The sequence below is a fragment of the Aphelocoma coerulescens genome, chromosome 4 (genome assembly GCF_041296385.1).
Source record: "Aphelocoma coerulescens isolate FSJ_1873_10779 chromosome 4, UR_Acoe_1.0, whole genome shotgun sequence".
Lineage (NCBI taxonomy): Eukaryota > Metazoa > Chordata > Aves > Passeriformes > Corvidae > Aphelocoma > Aphelocoma coerulescens.
Window position 1 is genome coordinate 16,700,472 of NC_091017.1, and position 13,110 is coordinate 16,713,581.

The following is a 13,110-nucleotide window of genomic DNA, read 5'->3' on the forward strand; positions in this document are numbered from 1 at the left end:
CGTTATCGCCGCGTCTGGCCTCACCAGCACTTTCTGCTTCCCCGTTTAACATTTATCAAGTTACCCACAAACTTTGACGGATGCAAACAACAGCTGATAAAATATCGCCTTTTCCAAGGCCCCAATCTACAGACTTCGGCACAGGTAAAATTCCCGGCGAGCAGCCCTTTCCCACGTTTAAAGACTTGCATCGAGGCTATTAGAATAGGGCCAACTTTATCCTTCCTCCAATGCCTAATTTTTTTCCTTGAGATGTTTAAATGAAGAGACATTTAATGCCCTGAACTCAAACATAATCAGTTCTAAAAGACCTTAGCCACATGTGAAATATTAATTTAAAACCAGCATCGCTGTTGGCACCGATTTTTCTGTTAATGTCTGGAATCGGGGCGGGTTTGCCCCACCGCAGCCCGGCGAGTGCGGCGCGGATGCTCCCGCTCCTTGCCCGTACCCCGGGACCCAAGGGCACGCCGGGGGGCAGCGGGGACCGGCTCCCCCCGCCTGGCAGCGGCGGGGACAGGAGGATGGAAGGCGCAGGCCCGGCGGGGGGGCGCAGCCTCCTCCCGCAATCCCGTTCAGGGGCGCTCCGCTCCCCGCAGCCCGCCCGGGGGCCGAGCGGGGCGGTCGGAGCGGGGAGGGGAGGGGTGTTCCGCCGCCGCCGCCGCCAGGGCCGGGAGAGACGCTCCGCCTGGGGAAGGGCACGGGGAGACACTCCTCCTCCCCCGCCGCCCGCCCTCCTTCCCTTCCTCCGGCGGCTCCGCGAACCAGGAACCGCGGCGGCGGCGGCGGGCTCCGTGCGTGAGAAACCCCGCGGCGCCGGGAGCCGCCGGGAGCCGCCGGGGCGGGCGGTGCGGGAGGGGGCGGTGGGGGCGCCGCAGCCGCCGGGCGCTGCGAGGGGCCGGGCGGCACCGGAGGGGGCGGGGGGGGAGGAAAAAGTTTACACCCTCGCCACTCTCCTCCCTCCTCTTCCTTGGTGGCGCAGATGGGAGTTTTACCTGGAATGACATAAGTTTATTTTTTTTTTCGGGTTTGTTTTTTGATTTTTTTTTTTTTGGAGGGTGTCTCTCTCCCTCCTTCTCCACCCCCTCTTCTCTTCTCCCCCACCCCCAAAATCTCCCTTCCTCCGCCACCGGTGCTGGATCCACCCCTCGTTCCCCTCCGCCGGCGGGCGAGGGTGTGACCCGCGGGAACACCCACCCACCTAGGCGTCCATGGTGGGAGCTGTCCGCCGAGCCGAGCCGAGCCGAGCCGCAGGCACCCCGCCGCCTGCCACCGCCGCAGCTCCCTCCCGGCGCCCGGCCGCGCTCCCGGTGCTTCCTCCGCGTACTTTTTTTTTTTTTTTTTTTTTTACCCTGGGTGGCGGTGCGGGATCCCGGATGGTTCGCTGCCAGTAGCCGGGGGCCGCGCCTCCTCCCCCCGCCGCGCCACCATGTCGTAGGGGAGGTGAGTGAGTGCAGCGCGGAGCCTTGCGCGGGGCGAGCAGCGGCGCGGGGGGCAGCGGGGCGGGTGTCCGATACACCGGCCGGCGTATCCAGGTCACGGCTAGTCCCGTCCCCATCCGTGAAAACTTCGCGGGAAGGACGCGTCCATTGCTCGCCAGCGCCCGCGGGGAAGCGCGGCGGCGGTGGCGGCTGCTCCTCCGCGGGTCGCGCCGCGGGCGCTGGGAGCCGCCGCCTCGGCCCGTGAGTGTGGGTCGATATTTGGCAGAATAGGAAAACGAGAGGAGCACGTGACACCCCAAATCCTGGGGATGTTGGCGCTTTCGCCGTGACTCTGGAACACAAACCCGCAGCACACGCGGGGTCCCTGCGGGCGCGCACGGGCGATTGCGGGAGAAGGTGCGCGGTGCCCGGCGCTGCCGCTGCCCGGCGGGCTCAGCCCCCCGCCCCGCTCCCAGGGGCACCGCTGTCACCCCTGAGGGGCTGCGGAGCTGTCCCCGCCGGGCCGTGAGCGCACCTGGGGGCCGGGAGCGGGGCTCTCAGGGGCCACTGACCGGGGGCTGGGGGGCGGTATTTAGGGAACGAGTTGGGAGCGCATCGCCTGAAAGTTTGCTCGGCGGCTTTTTTCTTTTTTTTTTTTTTTTTTTTTTTTCGGTTTGTCTGGGAAAAGGGTATTCCTGCAGCCGGGACGCAGGCACCCAGGGGGACACTGGGGAATGGGGGGGTGGCAGCAACCCCGGGGCCAGGGGTCGTTCCGGCGGCTCCCCTGGCTGGCCCTGGGTGGGGGGAGGCAGCGGGCGGGGCGCCCGGCGGGATGCGCGGCTGCCGCGGAGCGGAGCCAGCCCGGCGGGGAGCGGAGGACGAGTCCTTGAACCCTCCTGCGCTCCGCCGCTGTCGCTCCTCCGCTTTTTTTTTTTTTTTTACATTTTTCTATTTTCTTCCCCCCCCCCCCCCCCCCCAATTGTTTTTTATTTTTTTTAAATTTCTCTGGTTAAATCACCGCTGCATCGGCACGGTGCGCACTCATGCGCCGCTGACAGGCGGAAACCCCGGGCCGGCGGAGAGGCGATGCCCGGCCCTGCCGCCGGCGCGGCGCGGGCACCGGGCGGGGGCGGCCGCGCCCCGCACACCTCACCTGTGCGCGGGGGGCCCGGGGCTGCCGCGCCGCCGGCCTCGCCGGGGGTCCCCGGGGCGGCGGGCGGGGACCCCGCGGAAGGGCGGGCGGGCGGAGCGCGGGGCCGCGCGGTCCCTGCGGCTTTAAGGAGATGCGTTTCCCAGGCTGTGTCGCAGCAACTTTGTATCAGTCATGTCGCCCGGCGGGTGACTGACGGCGCCGCGCAGCCAATGGCGCGCCGGCCTGGCCCCGGCCGCGCGGCGCTCCGCGGCGCGCCCGCCAATCGGGGCGGGCGGCGGGCGGGACGTAAACTTGAACTTTATGTGGGCATGTGACATGTTTTTAAAGGACTTGGCACCTTTTCCCGTCCCCTCCCGGGTGCCGCTCCGTGTCACCGGGCGGCGCGGCGCACCTCGGGCGGGGAGGCGGGGGAGCCGCGCTGCCCGCCCTGCCGCTCCGCGCCGCCCTGCGCTCCGCTCCGCGCCGCGGGGGCTCGGGGACGCGCCCCGCCGCAACAGGTACCGGGGCTGGGCCGGGGGGCACCGCTCCGCTCCCCGACCCGCGGCGGGAGGGGCGGCTGGCGGAGTGTGGCGGGAGCCGGGGGGGCTCGGTAGCGGGGCCCGGAGCCTCCCGGCCGTGAAGGCTGGGGAGCGGCATTTGCACGGGAAAAAGCGCTTTTCTGCGTCGCTCGGGGGGCGGGCGGCCGGAGGGGCCCGGCGGGGCGGGCTCGGCCGAAAGCGGGTTTGGGCTCTCGGGTCCCCCCTCCCCCGCGGGCTCCTGGGAGGGAGGGAAGGTAGGGGGCGAGCTCCCGGGCACTGGTGGGCTCCCCCACGCGTGACAACCCGGACTGCACCTGCGGGAAAGTGGACAGGCGGGGGGGGTGGTGGGGGGCTGGGGTGCAAAGCGGTGGCTGCTGCCTGGGAGCTGCGGTGATGCTCCTCACAGCGTACGGTAAATAGGGAAATCAGCGTGCGCGCTGCCTGCGTGGGTGATAACCCGCGGGGACGGGGGAGGACCCGCGCCCGGCTCCGCTCGGGTCCGTGGGCGGCCGTGCCGGGGCAGCGGCGGTGCCGGGGCTGCCCGCGCCGCTTCGCCGCTCTGGAGAAAAGGGGGGAAAACCCCAGCCTAGCCATGAAACTCTGGTCCCCTGGGCAGTCTTGTGTCAGCGAGGTGGCTGGCAGACAGTGAAACTTGAAGAAAATTTCATTTACAAACACCGAGAATTAAGAAGTGGGTGGCCGCTTGAGCCATCAGTTTATTTTTTTTCTGAACCTGGGTTTACTTCAGATTTTCCCGTATCTAGGTGACCTTTTGGTTGCAGGGATACCAGGTACCATTTGATTTTTTATTTGGCTGTTGCTGCGAGACTGGTTTAATGCCTGATTGATCGGAGATTTGTGCTGCGGAGAGAGGGCTGTGTTTGTTGATGTGTTTGGGGTGAAATACACAACTCACAGTGTCTGGGTAATTCTTCGGGGAGGGAGTTTGGAGAAGCTGCTGTGCTCACAATATGTCTTACGTTGTAAAGTATCAGATAGAGGTGATCTTGGTTCTGATAGGTAACACTGCTGAGCTTTAGTTGTGGATGTTTTAGCCCGCGTCAGATTTGTTTAGTTAAAGTTAGTAAAAAGGCATGTGTGTGCAGTAGGTGAAGTGTGGATTCCGTGTATAAAGATGCTAATCAAGCTATAGTAAGTTCTGCCTAAAAGGACAAAACCAAACCCCAATGCTACCAGTAACCCCTGAGATGATTAATTTGGTTCTGGTATCCACTGAGGTGCTTGGAGGTGACAGAAACCAGCACTCCGAAAAAATCTGTTTGCTGCTGCATTCTCCCTTAATTTGTATCTGTCATTTTAAACTGAACTTGTATCAGGCCACAAATAATGTCTGCTGCTTTTTGATCCTTTCGGATATATTTACCAGCCTTTGCAAGTGCAGGATCAGGGCATTTTCTAATTTCTTTTCCTTTGTGTGACCCAGATTTTTATTTGCTGAAGTTTTAGAGTATGCTTGCCTATTGATTTTATATGAAGTTTGAATTTTGCTGCTGTGGGAGAAGTCGCTACAAAGCTCAAACACTGGTGTAATGTTAGGCCTGTAACAGAGATTTCCTGGTATGCAGTGGTTCTGCTGGTGTTTCTGAGGTTAATTTTAACTTACATCCTAAATTTAAGCCTTAACTAAGTTTCCTGGTTTTCAGAAATGCGGGTCACTCACAGCTGCAATTGATTTCTCTAGGAATTAAGCTTGGTCAGCACTTAAATCAGGGGTAGGTGATTATCTGGGAGTGACTTTATGTGGAATTAGGCACTTCTGTCTGAAAATTTTGGACTATAGGAATGTGATTTGATATACGTGATGATGTGAGACACATAATTCTAGGTTCTAATAAAATTTGTGCTTGAGGGGAATGTAGGCATAGAGCTATAGTTCCAACTAAGTAAGGGCAAAGAAGTATTCAAGTCATTCATTTTACAGTTTTTTGTTTTGTTTTTATAATTTTGCTTAAAATAGCGTGGTTAAGTAGTGTTAAGTAAAAGGGCTAAACACTAAATTAAATATTGGAAAATGAATACATTCTGAAAGGAAAAAAATATTTGCATAATATTGATATTGTAACTGTTGGCACTTGAGTTTCTGCAGTTCTAATGATACTATGAGCCAAATCCTTAAAAAATTAAAAATTCTTGTTACTTACATGTGGTTTTCAGTTTATCGGAGACTAGGTCATGCATTTTGCTCCCTACCTCGAGAAAGCAGCGTGTGGGATGGGAGGGTTTTTTTTAGGGTCCATTTTAGAATAAGGTTTACTTTTCTTTATATATTCCTCTTGCTGGCTGCCATGGAGGTTTGCAGAATTGGCAGAATTATGGATCCATTTAATAGCCATGCATTCCCACCTAGTCTGATCCCCTTCCTCTGTGGCAGAAATGTTTCCTACTGAGCTTCTGTCCTACTTTTCTCCCCATGCCTTCATGTCTCCTTGGGTGGTTGTACAAGAGGTTTGTATAGCTGGGAAGGGGCAAGTCAGCTCCCAGCCCTTCAGAACCGCTGGTTCCTTCTAAAGCATCCTGTGTTACACTGGAGGGTGAGGATGATGAAGAGAAACCCACTTAAAACAGCAGCCTCCCTTGCTTTGCTGTCCTTGTAACGTGGCAGTGGAAGGTCCTTGGAGGAGCAGAGCTGTCATGAGCAATTTCCACAGGGTTTGCATCCTGCCTACCACCAGCATGTCCTTTCAGGACCTCTCTGGATCCCCTCCTTCCTTACTCCCCCTTCCCTTTTTCCTTCCAGGTCCCTGGGTGAGGGACAGCCCCAATACAGCAGGCAGTGACCATGGGGCTGTGGCCAGCAAGGGTGGGTGGTTGTGCTGACATTGCCAGGCCTTTTGGGGCAAAGCTGGGAGCAAAAATTTGGGTGTTTCCTAACTGCTGAGCCGTTTTCTCCCTGAATCCATGGGCCTGTCATATCCATGAGACCTTTTCCCTTGGTTTGATTGAAATTGGACAAATGGTTGAGAGATGATGGATGGGGCAGGGAAATGGGACTGGCAGGCAGAGAGAGAGAGGAGGATAGACAGAGAGAGCGGATACGCCTTGTTTCCTTAGGAAATTAGGAAATTTCCTTAGGAAGTCACACTGTCCTGTCATTAATTTTACTTTTTTGTATATGTCTTTGCTAGTTATGGAGACAAAAGGATACCACAGCTACCCAGAAGGCTTAGATATGGAGAGACGGTGGGGTCAAGTTTCTCAGTCTGTGGAGTATTCTTCCATAGGTGCTGGAGAGCAGACTGATGACAGTAACTACATGGAGATTGTAAATGTAAGCTGCGCCGCCGGCACTTTTGCGAACAGCAGTGCTCAAGGAAACAGCAAAGAAAAACCTGAGCTACTCTCCTGCCTGCAGCAAGACAACAGCCAGCCTGGTCTTCTGCCCTCTGACATCAAAACCGAAACGGAGTCCAAGGAACTGTCAGCAACGGTGGCTGAATCCATGGGTTTATATATGGATTCGATACGAGATGCTGATTACCACTATGATCAGCAGAACCAGGGGAGCCCGGGAAAGATCTACCAGAACGTGGAGCAGCTGGTGAAGCTCTACAAGGAGAACGGCCATTGCTCCTCTCCCCTGCACAGCGCCAGCAGGCCCTTGAGGTCTTTGATGTCGGACTCTGGAAACGCTGTGAACGGTGGTGCCATGCACGCCATTGTCAAAAGCCCTATCATGTGTCAAGAGAAAAGCCCCTCAGGCTGCAGCCCTCAGAACATGGCCTCCTCTGTATGTAGTCCTGCGGGAGTTAACTCCGTGTCCTCAACTACCGCTAGCTTTGGGAACTTTGCCATGCACAGCCCCATCGGGCAGGGCACCCCTCTGTCGCGCTCGCCGAACGTTGAGAACCGGGGCTCCATGTTGCACAGCCCCGCGCACGTCAGCAACGTCGGCTCTCCGCTTTCCAGCCCTATCAGTAGCATGAAGTCGCCGATTTCCAGTCCTCCCAGTCACTGCAGCGTGAAATCTCCCGTCTCGAGTCCCAATAATATCACTATGCGATCTTCTGTGTCCAGCCCTGCAAACCTGAACTCCAGGAGCTCCATTGCCAGCCCTTCCAATGCCAATAATAGGTCCACTCGTTCTAGTCCAGCGGTTAGCACTGTGGGATCATCCATCTGTAGCCCCGTAAACAACTCCATAGGGTTCCCGCCTTCCGGCACGCCAGCGGGACCTAGCAGAAGCCAAGATACCGTTCCTAGTCCAGAAACAAAAGACAAGAGTGCTCAAGAGCTCACGTTTCCTAAGATGGAGGAAATGGAGAACGCCATCTCCAACAACAGCCAGATGAACCTTGTTCAGTTCATAAAGCCTGAGCCAGATGGGTCCTTCGGCAGCGCCTGCATTGGTGACAGCAGCAGCAAAATAAACTCCGATTCCCCCTTTTCAGTACCAGTGAAGCAAGAGTCGGCCAAACATCCTTGTTCTGGTGCCTCCTTTAAAGGGAATCAAACAGTAAATCCTTTCCCATTTACAGATGGCTCATACTTTTCTTTTATGGATGACAAAGACTATTACTCTCTTTCTGGGATTTTAGGACCACCTGTTTCTTCATTTGATGGCAATTGTGAAGGTAGTGGTTTTCCAAATCCGGGCCTACGTGTGGGGATTAAGCAGGAGCCTGATGATGGCAGCTATTACCAAGAGAACAGTATACCATCCTCTGCCATTGTGGGTGTAAATTCAGGTGGACAGTCATTTCACTACAGGATCGGGGCCCAGGGCACGATATCCTTGTCGCGGCCGGTTGCTCGAGAGCAGACGTTTCAGCACTTGAGCTCCTTCCCTGCTGTCAGCACGCTCGTGGAGACCTGGAAGTCGCATTCAGAGTTGGCATCCAGAAGAAGTGATGGGTATCCAGTTCTAGAGTACATTCCAGAAAACGTGTCCAGGTGAGCTGGAAAATTACTACTTTCTTTTTTTTTTTTTTGTCTCCTCATTTTTTTCTTTCTTCCCCTGCACTAAACAAACAAGACATGAATTAAAATGAGGACCAGGGTGGTATTTCTCAGTCTGATGCGTAATTCTTTGTTTGAATTTCAGTTATTATTAGATTTGTTGCTATCTTGCTGTATTTTACTCTGCCTTTAATAAAAACAAAGTGCTGGCTTTAATATTTAAGAAGAACATATTATATTCTGTTATTATTAGGTTTGAAGGTATAGCTTTAGTATGTTTATGAGCTCTTACTACTACAAATTGTTGTTTTTCCCATAATGAGAGCTTAGTAAAATTGCTCTCTTGTGTCCTATAATGGTTATCCTTTCTTAGCTAGTGCTTGAATATGTTGTTCCTCAGATGAAATGTTGAGACGAGAATAAGAAAACGATAGTGTCAGGAATCTGTTTTTGTGAAGAAGCATGGTTCTATGACTGCACTGGACTTTAACTGGTTAAGTTTAAAAAACTAAATGTTACAAGCCTGTGGCAACATATTATTTCTGTATTTTAACTGTAGGAACATTTGGTTTGTATATATAGAAAAATGCCTCCAGAAGGAGGAGGGCTGTTAAAACTTGATGCATTCGAAAGGGAGAAATGGATAAACTGATCTCCTCACTTTTGGTGAAAGAGGAATAAGCAAGTGTCATCTGAATTTGGGTTTCTTGGCTGATCCACGGCAGCACATCCTTCTTCAACCAGGTGTCTGTGTATCTCGTGAGGGATGCTTACTTTCCTAAACCATCTAGTTTCAGAGCCAATAGTATGAGTTATGAAGTGCCTCTGACAGCATGAGTGAGTTACAGTGGTTGCATAGCATATCCACGTGTCCAGCAGGCACACCAAAGGCTTGTGCTAAAGCTCAAATAGCCACTAACAGAGTGGCATTTACCTTTCTGAAGTATTTTTTTTTTGCTCATCACGAGCTACGCAGCTGCCCTCGGTGAATGAAGCATCTGCTTTATTCTTGGAGTAGGGTGAGTAGGATGCGTGGTGTTTTCCATATTTGTATGATACTACAGATTTCTGAAAATAGCGTTGCAGTGAAAAACATAATATCTAAAATAATGGTGCTTTTTAGGAGGGAAATCAGCCTATCTACCCATAAGGAGAAAAGAAAAAAAAAAAGACTTCAACTGTTTCCGTTTTTTTCTCAGTTCTGTCCAGCACTGCTACGATCTCCCTATCATTTTGTAGGCCATACTTCACTTTTTCTTTGGCTATTTCCAATATGGTCTCGAAAAAAATTGCGCTTTTTAATACACTCAGCTTGGAAGGGCTGTATCCCATCATCATGCTGAACTTTGCATGTAGCTGGATATTTGTTGTCATCCAGTCTCGGTTTAAATGTATTTTATTGGATTAAGGAAGATGGAGGTACTGTTTTCTAGTTATTTTACCTGATGAAATTTTCATAAATTGCATTATTTATATAGTGAGAAAAGTTCAACAGAAGACTGATGGAATGCCTGAATATAAAGACCCAATATTTTACTGCCTTTGTGGTTGAGCACTGTTGCTTGGACAGGTAGCTCCTGCCAGCTGTGGGAGCTCTTGTGTGACTGAATGCTTGTGCTGAGTAAAGGCTGTCATCCATTGCAGGGGCAGGCACAATAAACAGGGAGATAATGCAGGTAGGAGCATGGTTGCCGTCAATAGTTGTGTTTGGAGTAGCAGTTTCTCGTAAGACTTTTAAAGGAGTCTTCTGATCTGACGTTAGTCCATGGTAGCTCTAGGTCAGTAAATGTAATCAGACTTGATGACATAGGCTGGGTGCACTTTACTGTCTTTGTTCTCTAAGCTGGTATCTCTGTAGGATGTGCAGGTGAGTGTAGCTGCCACTTTGCAGGATTGAAATCCTTAAATGTTTAGTGCTCAGAGCTGTTGCATACAGAATTCTGTTCAGGGGATGGAGATCCGCAGGGTTGCGACACTCCAGGCATCCTGATCTGTACTCCAGATTAGGACATGTGTCATCATTTCAAATCTCCTAACTCAACCCTATTATTTAACTAAATGTTGCTCTTAATCTGCTTGGTGATGGTTCTATGCCAACAGGTGCAGCCAGGGACCTGTGCAAAGCCCTTAAAATTTTCAAGGTAAATTCATGTAGAGATCATTTTAGCAGTGCAGATTTGAGTGCGGAGGTGCCTGCTGAGATTGTCTGCTGGTGAGACAAGTCATAAAGACTCAAAAGATGTCACGCATGTAAAAGTTCAGCCTTGCTATCAAACCTCAGACTGATCTTTATTTTTCTCTTCATTTCTGTGCTGTCTTGCAGCTAGAACAGAGGAAATGATACTCAAATTAGTTGGTGCTCTGAAGTGTTGTAATAAAACACACATAGCTTAAAACCATGCCAGCCCCAACACCCCAAGGTTGGTTTCAGCTGTCCCATATCCATGTTGTATGGGGATTGCAAAATGCCTCTTCCTTCATGTCATCAGAACAGCAGCATCACACCTGTCTTCTACATCTAAACCAGATCCTTGCTATTTCCAGTCAGTTTTTTTTTTTCTGATGTGTCAACCATATCAGGCATCACACATTTTGCAGAGTTTTACAGCATGTGATTAACCCTTCGAATTTTGCAATATTTTAAAGTTTCTGGTATTCTAAGTCTTCATCTTTTTTTCAGGGGTACTTAGCTTGCAGTATAAGTGGCTGCAAGCAAAGAAAAAGGTGAAGGGAAAAAACAGGCTATATGGTTCTCTAAAGCCAGTAGATGACCAGCATGGAATGTGTCTTGTTTTAGCAGCATTATTTTCTGAACCCTGATGTCCTATCCTTTCTGATTTGCTTCAGACTTGCAGCTTACATGGTGAAAAGGAGTGGGTGGCCAAAAGAAGATGACTTTGACTTTTTACATTGATAATGAATCTTTAGAATATTTCTGTAATTTTTTTTTTCATATTAGAATGTCTCCTTTCTCAAATCAGTTACACTTGGTGATAGTGTTTAATAACCATAGTTGAAGAATTTTAAATGCCTTGCTACCTTGTTGACTGTGCCAATCACCCACTGCCAACTACAACATTTCTCTTTTTCTCCTTCAGTTACTTTCATTAGATGTGCACAGTTATGGTTATTTTTAAGTTAGTTGGTAGTAACTTTTTTATAACATTGTAGCTTGTGGTGTTTGGGGAATGAGAGCCTCTTAAGCAAAACCAAATTCCCTTATTTCCTTATAAATATTTTTCTTCTGCTAATACGCATGCAGAACACGTCTTTGTTTTTGAAAGATTTTACATTTGTAATTTTTAATAAAGGGTGAATCATACTTGTCTGTCTGTGTGTACAGATTCCTCCCTCCATGAATAGCATTTCTAAGAAATACTGGTTTCTAAACTAAATGATAGCTAAGTGGGCTTGAAAAAGGTGTGTGCACTTGTGTGATGTCATTGATGAAAACCTACACTAAGAATCCAGATATGATTTCACTTTAAGGTGATCAGTGCTTTTCTGAATTGGGGTGCTAGCCTAAGCCCCATGATCGTGCCAATTACGTGATTTTCAAGGTGGCCTAGGAAAAATGTCATGGTTGCTTAAAAGAACAGTAACAAGTGAGGACCATTCTGCTGCCTTAGCTCTTACCTAAAGCTTCTTCTGCAAATGTGCGTTTTCCCTCTACTTTCTGTATTAACTCATGTATGTACACACACACACTCGCTTTTCTCAGTGGTTGTTGGAAACAGAGGGCTGATACTCCTACTGTCATTTCTTCCTGGCAATTCCACTGGTGTAATCCAGTGTGGGAAGAATTCACTAAGTTTGATGTGCTGTTACTCAGAAAGTTTAGTGTTTTAATATGAATTGCATATGTTTATCTATAATTGTGTTTCAAGAAATTTTTGATCATTGACGTTTGATAGCGTTTTAGGGATGACTTATACGTGTCTGTTCCTGAGCATTTCACATGTGTCAGTATTTATTTCTTAGACCCTACTTGAAAAAGCCCCAAAAAACCCCATCCCACCCAACCCAAAACCAGAAAGCAACCCATCAACATGGTCTTGATTTACCTGTAGCCTTTACTGGCTTGAATTGATTCTGGTTAAAATCTGATTTCAGGCTATTGCAAGTATTTTTGTCAATAAACTTTTATGTTAAATATTATCTAAAATAGTCACTTATCAGAATTATACCTGCCAGAAAGATAAAGGTCTGGTAAATATTATTTGTAGAATTTATGAATGGCCTTGACCCCTGTTTGTTGACGGACTTTATGAGAAAAGGACTGTGCTGTTAAAATACATGCTTGGCAGGACTGTATTCCCCTTTATCTTCCCAAAAATTTACTGTGCAGACCTTTTTCACAAATTATTCTCTAATACCATAGACCATAGCCTTAAATCTATATTTTTCCTTTAGTTCAGTTTGAGTAGGTATACTTGTTTTTGTAGGTTCTTGTATAATTTTGTGTGATTTTTTTTTTTTTAAATGCAGCTTTGACCTCTGCATATTCTTTATTTCTAGCTAAAGAAAGTAGAAGTCTGTATTAATATGTCAGACCAGGAGGTTGAAAGGTTCCCTTGGGCATACCAGCATGCATTGAACAGCCTTTTACTTTCTACAGCTTTCTTTGTTGTTATTTTGGTGAGGGTGCTGGGGTTTTGTGTTGCTTTTTATTGAGGTGTTCAAAATCTGTATAAGGTATTTTCCCTTAAAATGGGAATGCAAATAATGCTTTATTCTCCCTTAAAATTATACACATCCATTGACTCCTGTGCTGTGGCAAGGTGAAGTCCACATTACTGGAACATAAATGGGTGGATCTTCCACATCTGGGAAAATAAGAGCTCTGTTGTCAATCTGCGTACCAGGATCTAGGGCTTGGTTGTTTCTTTGTGCAGGGGTGAATAATGCTGTGTATTTCCAAAATGTTTCAAGTGCTGGTTGATACCACTAAACTTTGCAGTACCTGGCTATTGGAAATCAGTTTGCTATGTTTTATTCTGATAGTAGCTAACAGTCATTGCCTAGTTTTTGTATTACTTTTGGTGATATGGGTTCTCACTATGATAATCTTCTTTTGATGGCTTTCTGAAAAACAGGAAGG

At 49.5% G+C, this 13,110-nt stretch overlaps 1 protein-coding gene across 4 annotated transcripts in view; it reads left to right on the forward strand.

Moving 5' to 3' along the window:
* Nucleotides 1-958: 958 nt before the first annotated feature.
* The window catches only part of NR3C2 (nuclear receptor subfamily 3 group C member 2), a 191,560-nt gene continuing 179,408 nt past the window's right edge, over nucleotides 959-13,110 (forward strand). The window contains exons 1-2 of one of the 4 annotated variants that reach the window (XM_069012828.1): nucleotides 959-1,443; nucleotides 6,239-8,003. In XM_069012828.1, the coding sequence (XP_068868929.1) occupies nucleotides 6,241-8,003 (1,763 nt within the window). In that variant the 5' untranslated portion in view covers nucleotides 959-1,443; nucleotides 6,239-6,240. Of the gene's footprint in view, nucleotides 1,444-2,967; nucleotides 3,072-5,148; nucleotides 8,004-13,110 lie in introns of those variants that run through there. The other 3 variants (XM_069012827.1, XM_069012829.1, XM_069012826.1) reach the window with 3 other exon arrangements.